General features: G+C 31.9%; 1 protein-coding gene across 1 annotated transcript; it reads left to right on the top strand.

Annotated features, from left to right (window-relative positions):
* The first annotated feature begins 1,068 nt into the window (after positions 1-1,068).
* On the top strand, positions 1,069-11,510 carry LOC116126946 (protein PHLOEM PROTEIN 2-LIKE A9-like). The gene is made up of 6 exons (XM_031412618.1): positions 1,069-1,092; positions 2,394-2,432; positions 2,868-2,945; positions 3,281-3,357; positions 3,656-3,812; positions 11,144-11,510. Exons 1-6 carry the CDS (start codon positions 1,069-1,071, stop codon positions 11,357-11,359), a joined length of 591 nt encoding a protein of 196 aa, XP_031268478.1. The 3' UTR covers positions 11,360-11,510.
* The last annotated feature ends 223 nt before the right edge of the window (positions 11,511-11,733 follow it).

Raw genomic sequence — 11,733 nt, 5'->3', positions numbered from 1 at the left:
ACACAATGCTTTGCTTTTATGACTACTTCCTACCCATGTCGACAGAGAAACCAGTGGGTCAACGTAATTATTCCTCGATAGTTATTAAGGGCCCGCTACCAGGCAATGGCAGTATCTGGTTTCTGAAATATAAGTTTCGTTTTCAATTCCAGATATTCAAGTTAATTTAAATTATCCTATATTTTTTAAAAAATAACAAACAAACCCTCTAAAAATTAGAAATACACCTCCAATGGTTTATAAAAATTATAATTCAGTCTCAATTTTTATCTGGGTACCCAGATCTCAGTTTTGATTCTAATTCTAGTTCTTGATTCTTGTAGGGGTAAAATCGAAACTGGAACCAGAATCAGAACCAATCGATTCCTGATTTCTAGAATTAGAACGTATCTTGTGAGGGTTAGTTTCGAGTAGGAATCGAAGTTGAAACTCTAAGTATCTGCCGTTTCTGGTTTCGATTATGGTCAGTTCTTTTGCAGACTCTTACAAAAAAAATATGTCTTAAATAAAACAATGTTCAGCGTCCTTTGTCTCCTCGTCAACTGTTGGAATGAGACAAGTCAATTTTGCTAGTTAATGTAAATTGATTAAGAAGACAATTTAATCCTTGGTGTACTTTAATATTTACATAAAACTTTTAACATATAAAAATAATTAATAATATTTTTATAATACTTTATTATGTAACTATTTAAAAGCATTTCAAGTTATTATATTTTTCTTTCCTGTTTCAACAAAATAAATGAATTTAAGAATTAATTACTTAAATAATTTTTTTTTTCACATTTAACAACAAAAAATATAAAAAATTTCAATTTTAAAAATAAAATCTATTTCTAACATGAATATGTCTCATTGAGGGAGAAAAATGAGTTTGAGCAGAGACAAGGACATGACAGCTGTAAACGGGCTGACAACTCTGGGGTTTGGTGAAAGGGCATACGAGATTTTATTAAGGAGTGAAATGTTAATTTTCCAAAACTCATGGACCTTAACGTACGTAGTTTTCCTGAAAAGTTGTATAAATCAAGCCTCGATGATTGACAGAAGATGATTATTTTCAAAATGATGGGTCAAGAAGATGAACAAAAGGTGCTCTCTCTTTCTCTCTCTCTGGCGCATACATATATATATGTTAAATTCTCATAAAAGTTTTTGTTTTGATTAACTAAGATTATTATTATTATTATTATTATTTTGTGGAAATTGTAAAGGATACTGAATCTTGGTTTGATTGGAGCATAATGATATTAGGATAAAATTAAAAACTATTATAATATTTATGAAATATTTTATAAAATTTATGATATACATGTTGAGTCTTAGAATTCTTGGATCTGGGATTCAAGGGCTCTTTTCTTTTTAATTAAAAAAAAAATATTACTGCAACAATTTGTCTCACATGTTGAGTTTTTTTATTTTTTTTATTTATTTTACCTTAATATTGAGATTAGAGGATTGTATCAAAAATTATTTTTGAAATATATTAGCTATATGAGTTTTTAGAAGTATATTGAACCTATTTGATAGATTATTTGAAACATATTATTCTAAAAACGCGTTTTAAATTGAGTTGAGTTAAAATTCGATTAAATCGAATAGGATTAGAGTCTTAAAATGTGTTTAGTAAAACATCTGAAAATTATATTAGAGTTTTATAAAATGCTAAATAGTTATTTGGTATATTTTTTTAAAAAGTTTTTTAAGATAGAATAATTGTTTGATATAGTTTCTAAAAATGTTTAGATTATTTTTTTAACCTCTTATATTTTTTAATTTAGTTAAACACTCGTATAATAAAAGTTTAAAAATTAACTAAAACATTACAATCATCCAAAAAGATAGTCGATAGTCATCAGAATGACGTATGACCGATTAGATCCGATCGATATAACTGTTTTTAACCAAATCTACTGTATAATATATATTTCTTTAACTTCTTCAAAACCCACACAAATATATGTGTAAGAACTATCGGTATTTTTGGTTGAGGTGTTGAAAATCGAAGGATAAACAGAGTTGGCACGGGCTCGATATACTGAGTTAGTAGGGATTTATGCTTAGCCGCTGCAGATAGGTCATAGGTGCCAATCCCATGACAATATACTGACTACTGAGTTGGCAGGGGCTCGATGTTGGCTTGATATAGCGAGCTGGTTGGGCTTTATATATGCCTAGCTACTGTAGGTGGGTGTAATCACATCACATGAGATCTGCTCAAAACGGTTATCAACAAATTATGGTTATTTTTTTATTTATTTTTTTTAATTCCATAACAGCAAATTAATAGAATCGGATCCTTTACCCAGATATTGTTCAACCATTAAATTATCTATTATTTACTTAAAAACAAATTAATTCCTTCTTAATTTTTTTCTTCTATTTCTTAACAGCCAAAAGGTGAATCATCCCACGAGCCGACCCCTGCTCTGGTATTGTTTGATTAACAATTTTGTAGTTTATTATAAATTTACCATATATTAAAGTGAGAGTAGTCCTTTTTTTTTTTTTTTTTTTTTCACTAACGATGAATGCTGTCAGGGACTCAGGGTTAGGCACTTACCAAAAGGTTCTCTACTTTTAAGATTCTTTCATCAAAATTAGAAAAAAAATTGTATTATTATTTAAGAAGTATTAATTAGATTTTTAAACCTTTAAATAATATTAATAAAAAATTATATTAATATTTTTCCAGTAAACTATACACAACCCTTTTTTCTCTCATTATAGAGTTTTATTCTCAAAAAGTAATAAAGAATTCATTTTAAAGGATGCATCAAAATAAAAAATCAAATTATTTTAGATTATTTTCGGGACAGCCTTAAAGGTTTGAAAGAAAATTTTGATTTTCAATTTGTCTCAAGCAGCTAGAAAAACAACCAGAGGGTGACAAAGGAGCAGAAGAAAAGAAGCCAGAAAAAACAGAGATAACAGAAGAAGACAAGGTCTAACATAACTTAATTTATTTATTCATATATTATAAAGTTCTATATCTGTTGAGCATCATTTTTTTTTTTTTTTTTTTAAATATGCTTAGATGAAAGAATTTTATTTGATACATGTTTAACTTAGATTATATATGGTTCTTTTTTTTTTCTTTTTTTCTTTTTTCGGGTGGAGGTAATTATATGGCTTAGTGAATCTTGATTTGATTGGAGAATGATGATATTTAGATGAAAGGATGCCAAGTATAATTAAATTTATAACCTAAATGTTGAGTTTAGGTTGCATGTTGAGAAATATATATGATGAAAGTGAGAACTAATTTTGAAATGTACAGGATTATAAGATCTACCCTGGAAAGCTTGAAATTACATGGGGCGACAACCAAAGTTACTGGAGTTTACCAGATAAAACGTAAGAAAATCCCCCTTTCTCTAATTATTAAAATCCAATATATATATGATCAGGGTATTGTGACTTATATTATTTATTTAATTTTTTGATATTCCTTATGAACTGTTATTTTTTATTGATTTAACAGTGAGAAGTAAAGTTAAAGGTATTTATGACTTGGTAATTCAAGCATGGTTTATCAGAGTTTTCTTCTTACAGTAGTGTATAATATCTATAAATCTGAAAAGCCTGCATATTATTCACAGTAGTGTATAATATCTATAAATCTGAAAAATCCTGCATATTATTCACTGTACAGGTCAAAAGAACCGGCAGAGCTATCTAAGGTGTGTTGGCTTCAGGTAACCGGTAAAACAAAAGTAAAAAGGGGGAAGTCATATGAAATAGAGTTCAACATAACTTTGAAAGCTGACGGCTTTGGGTGGAATGGCCTCCCACTTTTTCTGATGGCTAAGATTGGGGCAAAGGGAAAATCCATATGGAAAAAGATTAAGCCACTGGAGCAGACTCCAAATGATAAGACATTTGATATTCCTAAGCCTGAAGAAAAGTTCATCGTTAAAATTCCAGATAATTAAGGTGACGAGGAACAGGACCTTTTCTTTGGTTTCTATGAAATTTGGAGTAACAAATGGAAGGGAGGATTGCTTATTAATTATGCAACTGTTAAAGAAGTAAGCGAACGGAATTAAGCTTTGTTTGTGCTTAGCAAAATGTTGCCAAATAATCGGAGACTAGAAGCAAAAGAAAACCAGCATTTCGTGCACTGATACGTTTGTTATATTCGGCCGTCTCAAGAACATTTGTGACCCTAGCAAGAGTTGCTTTAGGGGCCTTCTAATAATATAAGTATATATTATAAAATTATTTCAAATTTATTTTTCTTGCCTTTTGAGATGAAAAATCACTATTAAATTTTTTATTCAAGTTTAGAAACCAAATCTTTTTCAATTAATAATATAGCTAAATTACCTAATCTTTCTTGTGACATAGTTAAACGCAAATAAGATTTTATTAACTTTAATTTTGAAAAACTTCTTTCTGTTGAAGCTACAGTGACATGAATAGTTAACAGTATTCTATAAGCTATCCATGCATTTGGAAAAGAATTTACATGTTTTATAAAATCTAGTATTTCAAGTGGTGTTTTAATTTCCACGTTTATAATTTCTTTTAAACTTTTAATTTTGAATATAATCTAAACCTCAATATCAGAGAGCATGTCATGTTTTAAAAGTTTTCAAGATTTAAACAATGTTTCGCAAACTACTCATCAAGCAATTTTACTTTTCTATATTTATAATAAAACCAAATTATTACTATATATTTCAAATGTTCAAACCTATTTGAAGTGAGGAAATGCATGATCAACTAATATGTGAAATAATTTATTCTAAAAGATTCTTCAGCAGACTTTCATCTCTTCGTTTCATTCTCATCAAATTGTTTTTTTCTCTTTATTATACTTTTTTCATGAAATTTTGGTTCTATATTCATTTGCTCTACAATCTCTTTAGTAGAAATCATAGAAGATGTAACCCTTTTCTCTATATTTTTTTTAAAATGAACAGACCTTTCAACTGATCTGTTGTACAACAATGTCATTATTTTTAGATTGTAAATATTTACTAACCATATTAACAGCAATAAACATTTCATACCAAATATTCATGCCTATAGAAATTCAAATTTTCAATCTCATACGTTACTAAAGAAATAGCTTCACTTTTTGTTTTAGAATCTTCCTAGTTTTCTGCTAATTGATATAAAACATCTCTTATTTGTGGAGCTTGAAATTTTATTGCTTTAACACTTTCAACACGACTTTTCCAACGTGTTTGTGATAATGGCTTAAGTGTCAAATTAGAAACATGATCTTGCAAAATTTTCCATCGTTTTGTAGAAGAAGGAAATAATGCGTATATACGTTGTGTCACTCTAAAAAATGTAATAGCATTAGCACATGAATTAGCCATATCACAAAGAACTAAATTAAGACTATGACAACCACATGGTGTATAAAATACTCTAGAATTTATATATAATAATCTTTTTTGCACACCTTGATGTTTATCTTTCATATTAGACCCATTATCATATCCTTGTCCTCTCACATTATTTACATCAAGTTCAAGATTTTTTAATATACTTATGAGAACATTAAAAAGGCCTTGACCAGAAGTATCATCCACTTTTATAAAATCTATAAAGTACTCTTCTATTTTTGTTTCAATCATGCAGGGACCAAAGGGATATTTTGCAATTTGTTCTATAAAAGAAACGAAAAGTCACGTGAACCAGGGGCGCTGTTCATCATCTTTTCCGGTGACCCTTCGTCTTCCATTTCTGGCGACCCTTCGTCTTCCATTTCCGGCGACCTCCGGCGACGTTTCGTCTCCCTCGCGCACAGCTCATCATCATCCCGTCAAAACCACGACAAACCACCACCGAGAACCATCACGCCGCGACCCTTTGCCTTCCACCACCGTGACTTTTCGTCTTCCAGGCGAGATTTCACCATTTTCCGATGACGTTTCAGCTCCCCAAGGGTCGATCCCCTTCCCCATGGTCGGATATACACTTCCCTAGCTTCAACTGCCGCGAAAACCGCCTGAATCTGCGATTTTGCCGCCGCGCCTCTTCATCTTCCAGGCCAGATCTTGCTCATTTCCGGCGACTTCTCACCTCCCTAGGACCTGATCTGAACTCCCCATCACAAGAGCTTCCCATTAGTACCTTCGGATTCCATTTCCGCCACCGTTTTCTGGAGGACCCGCTGAAAAATTAACGTTTTTCGACGAGTGCGGCTGTTCATATTTCGGGCTGTCCGTGGGTCGTTTTCACCCCTTCTTTGCATCATATCGCTGTCGGTTACCTCCTCTCTGCCATGGTCAGCTTCGTTTCCACCGTTTCGGCCTCCGTCATCACCACCATGAGCGGCTAAGTTCCCGGTTGTCTGTTACGGCATAGGCGAGATCAAGATTGACTACAAGAATATACTCATCAGCTCTCGACTAGTTGGATGAGCCCGATTATAGGACATTTGGTAGTATTGTGCTTCGGATTATATTTGTTTTCGTTTCATGTTTGATTTCAATACTTTAATATGATTTGAGCATAATTTGTGATGAATATTGTTGTCCATTATAATTTAATGTTTTCATAGAACTTGCTGAATGATAAACGTTGGTTTGAAATAATTGAATGACGAATATTGCTTTTCATTACTTCGCATCGTTTGTAATTGAGTTGTGTTCGGATTTAATTTAATTTCTAATGTTGTTGCGTTTATTGTGAAGTTGGTTAATTGAAAGATACAAGTTGATAGGTTGTACTTATTAACATTGTACCAACTAGTGGTATTGTCGTGTAGCGTTTATCGGCGTTCAATGATAGTCTTTAACCAATCGAACTTGAGTGATCGGGTGAGACATGATAGATTATACCTAGAGTGCCGAGAAGCCATTTCATTGATTTACCTTGCCTTGTAGGTTTAGGGGATCGTAGAGGGTGGAGGAGAATTGTGTGAGTCAGTCTTGTGTCGAACCAAAATCGTAACGGCAACATTTTTATTATAAAGTCTTTATTAGTTTTAATTTCACTATTTCATTATTTGCATTTAGTTTATTTAGTTTCATTAATCAATTGCCAATTTCATTTCTGCTACTCAAAATACATTAGGTTGTTAGTCTTGCTCCCTGTGGATTCGACCTTGCTTACCGCTAACTACGGTATTTAGGTTTAATTTTATGACTGTGACGACCGGTCCGACAACAACCCTCCCCATCACCTCGAAAATACTCCCTCTTCCTTTCAACACCCACCTCACCCCCACCCTTGTTAGCCTCGCCACTTGCTAGCAAAAGTCAATTGTTGTTGCCACCAACTTTTTTCGATTTTCGATCGATTTACTCACCAAATATCAACTCCGTCAGCACCATTGCACTCACCGACACTTCCTCTTTAAAAGCCCCAACGTCTCTGCCTTCAATTATTTGCCAATCATCATCCCAAATTCTAGGGTTTGGGTGAATAGGAAAAATGTAAATCCGACCTAGTGAAGCTTCTAGGTCTCGGTTAAACCGGCCAAGCCGAGCCAAGTTTTAAAACAGTGATTATATATAAGGATAGCTAGGAAAGAAGAAAAAAATAGATGATATATAAAAGTTTATATGAATAAATTTATATGAAAAGTTTATATATGTAATATTACTCATAAGATAATAAGTTAAATGAAAATTTCTTTATAATCCAATTCTGACATATAAACAACAATAAATTAGAATATAAAGTTAGGATCATACCTTTATACATGTAAAATTATTATTAAAAAAATAAGTAAAATAAAACTAATACTATTTGCGGATTTGCCTTGTTTCCAAGAACAACAAGCTTTGAAATATCAATTAACTTAAATAACAAATATCAATATATTAAAATAACTCTGTTAATCCCATAATGGAACCAATTCACTTTGGTAAAAGTAATAAGGGAAAACTTTTTCAAATGCTTTGTTGGATTCTTTGTTAGACAATTCTATTATTGAAAGTTAAAAATATTAGGAAGTTGTCAATCGACGCTGATCAACAAATACATTTTTTATTTATTTTAAAAGTAAAAGATCTGGTGGTGGTCTAGGCCAAGATTTGGTGATCGATCAATCGCGACCAAGCCACCAAGCTGGTACCGGGCAACCTAGATCACCAGAAGCCAGAGACTCGCTGTAAATCCAGCCACCCAGATCTTGTAGGTCAGTCGCCGTCCATGTTTGTTTCCAACTTTAATTTTTCTGTTTCTTCAACGACTTACTCTCTAAGATGGGGCGTAATGTTGGGTGTTTCTGAAATTAAGGGGAGAAAATTGTTCTTTTGCGATAGTTTGGTGGTGACCATGTTATTCAGCCCTAAAAATATGTCTAAAATAAAACAATGTTCTCCTCGTTGAGTGTTGGCATTTGATAAGTCAGTTTTGGTAATTAATGTAAATTAATCAAGAAGACAATTTAATCCTTGGTTTACTTTCACATTTACATAAAACTTTTAACATATAAAAATTATTAATAATATTTTTATAATACTTTATTATGTAACTATTTAAAAGCATTTCAAGTTATTATATTTTTCTTTCCTGTTTTAACAAAATAAATGAATTTAAGAATTAATTACTTAAATACAAAATTTATTTCACATTTAACAACAAAAAATATAAAAAAATTCAATTTTAAAAATAAAATCTATTTCTAACATGAATTTGCCTCATTGAGGGATAGAAATGAGTTTGAGCAGAGACAAGGACATGACAGCTGTAAAAGGGCCTGACACTCTGGGGTTTGGTGAAAGGGAATATGAGTTTTTAACAAGGAGTGCAAATGTTAATTTTTCAAAACTCACCTTAACATGATAATTTTCCTGAAAAGTTGTATAAATCAAGTCCCGATGGTTGAAAGACAGATGATTGTTTAAGTAATACTAGCCTTACAAAGAGGTATACAAAGAGTTATACAAATAGTCAAATCTAACTTTTGAAATTCATGATTTTCTCTTTCTCTCTCTCTTTTTTCCTTCTTTCAAATGCTGAATTTAGCTTTTTGTATGACTCTTTGTAAGGCTAGTATTAAAAAAGAATAAAAGGTTCTCTCTCTCCCTCCCTCTTATATATATATATTAAATTCTTAGATGAAAGTTTTTGTTTTAATTAACTAAGATTATTATTATTATTATTGTGGAAATTGTAAGGGATAATGAATCTTGGTTTGATTGGAGCATAATGATATTAGGATAAAAGAAAACTATTATAATGTTTATGAAATATTTTATAAAATTTATGATATAGATGTTGAGTCTTAGAATTCTTGGATCTGGGATCCAAGGGCTCTGCACCAATTGTGTCTCACATGTTGAGTTTTAGATTTTATTTTTTATTTTTACCTTAATATTGAGAGTAGAGGATTGCATCAAAAATTATTTTTGAAGTATATTAGCTATATGAGTTTTTAGAAAATTCGTTTTTAGAAGTATATTGGGCTTGTTTAGTTGATTATTTGAAAAAAGTTATTTTTAAAACGCGTTTTAAGTTGAGTTGAGTTGGATTAAATCGAATAGGATTAGATTATAAAAATGTGTTTAATAAAACATCTAAAAATTATATCAGAGTTTGATCTGAATAATTGTTTCGTACATTTAAAAAAAAAAAGTTTTTAAGACAGAATAGTTGTTTGGTACAGTTTTTAAAAATATTTAGATTATTTTTTTATCCCCTACATTTGTTAATTTAGCTAAACACCCTTACAATAAAAATTTAAAAACTAACTGAAGCACCCCAACACCCAAGAGGACAGCCAACAATCGCCAAAATGATGCACGACATATCCATTGTGGATTTGGTCGAAAATAGTCAGATCTACAACCAGAAACGATTAGATCTTTGGTCGTAAATTTAGTCGATCGTGCATCATTCTGGTCACATCGACCGACGATGGCCGCCAACGGTAGCAGTGGTGGAAGGCAACTGATGGTGGTTTCTGGCAGGCGGTGGTAGTCTTGGATGAATTAATTTTCAAATTGGAAGGAGAGAAATATAGTTTATGTGTAGGAACTTTATTAATTGTGGTAATTTATGTTGATAAGTGGTTAATGTTGTTGTTTGGGTTAATTTTTGGTTGAGGATGTTGAAAATCGAAGGATATACAGAGTTGGCATGGGCTTGATGTGGGCTCGATATACTGAGTTAGTAGGGATTTATGCCTAGCCGCTGCAAATAGGTGCCAATCCCATGACAATGACAAGAGTAATACTATGCTTACTCACAATCTTACTAACCATTTTACAATCCTGAAAAATATACCGGCATAGTACGGGTACCATACGCATAGTACCTGTACTATGCCGTTATATTTATCAGGATAGTAAGATGGTTAGTAAGATTGTGAGTAAGTATAGTTTTGTTGCAATGACAATATACTGAGTTGGTAGGGGCTCGATGTTGGTTTGATATACCGAGTCGGTTGGTTTTTATGCCTAGCTACTGTAGGTGGGTGTAATCACATATTCACATGAGGAGTAATGCTATGCTTACTCACAATCTTACTAACCATCTTACTCTCCTAGAAAATATAACGGCATAGTACAGGTACCATATCCTAGAAAATATAACGGCATAGTATAGGTACCATACGCATAGTACCCGTACTATGCCGTTATATTTACCAGGATAGTAAGATGGTTAGTAAGATTGTGAGTAAGCATAGTTTTATTGTATCATCATCTACCCTAGAGACTTTGAGATTACATGGGGCAATGACAAAAAGTACTGGATACGACCAACAAATGAAAAGTAAAAAAATCCCCCTTTCTTTAACTATTACCGTCCAATATATATATATGTGTGTGTGTGTGTGTGTGTGTGTGTGTGTGTGTAGGATCATGATAGTGTGACTTATATTATTGATTCAATATTTTGATATTCCTTATGAACTGTTAATTTTCATTGATCCAAACGGTGATAAGTAAAGTTAAAGGTTAAAGGTTGTTTTGATTTGGTAATTCAAGTACGATTTATTAGAGTTTTCTTCTTGCAGTAGAGTATAATATCTATAAATCTGAAAAATCCAGCATATATTTTATTGTACAGGCCAGAAGGACATGCAGAGCTAATTAAGGTGTGTTGGCTTCAGGTAACCGGTTCAAAAAAAGTAGAAAGGGGGAACTCATATGAAATAAAGTTCAACATATCTTCCACAGAAGACTTCTCTGGGTGGAATGGCCTCCCACTTTTTCTGATGGCTAAGATTGGGGCAAAGGGAAAATCCATATGGAAAAAGATTAAGCCACTGGAGCAGACTACACCTGGTAATCCATTTGATATTCCTAAGCCTGAAGAAGAGTTCATCGTTAAAATTCCAGATGGTAAAGGTGACGAGGAGCTTTCTTTGGTTTATATGAAATTTGGAGTAACAAATGGAAGAAAGGATTGCTTATTGATCATGCAACTGTTAAAGAAGTAAGCGAACCGAATTAAGCTTTTGTTTGTGCTTAGCAAAATGTTGCCAAATAAATGGAGACTAGAAGACAAAAAGATAAACTAGCATTTCGTGCACTGGTAACGTTTGTTATATTTTGTGTTGTTTGCCAAACATATATTAATAAAGTCATGTTGCCAAACTTTTCAAAAAGCTAGCTACATTGGTTAAATAGTTTGATAAATGCAAATTAAATGATAATGAATGATATGACAATGAAAGAATAGTATTACGTCACTTTGTATGTATGGATAACTTTATTTTTATAAGTATAGTATTACTAATTAGAATAACAATTTCATGATAGACGAGAAAACTTCTATATGAATTTTGATAATTAAATTCTCGGAGCCTAAATA

Source organism: Pistacia vera, unplaced genomic scaffold (genome assembly GCF_008641045.1).
Source record: "Pistacia vera cultivar Batoury unplaced genomic scaffold, PisVer_v2 Contig188, whole genome shotgun sequence".
Classification (NCBI taxonomy): domain Eukaryota; kingdom Viridiplantae; phylum Streptophyta; class Magnoliopsida; order Sapindales; family Anacardiaceae; genus Pistacia; species Pistacia vera.
The sequence above is the reverse complement of the archived record's forward strand: the minus strand, read 5'-3'. Positions and strand labels throughout refer to the sequence as shown.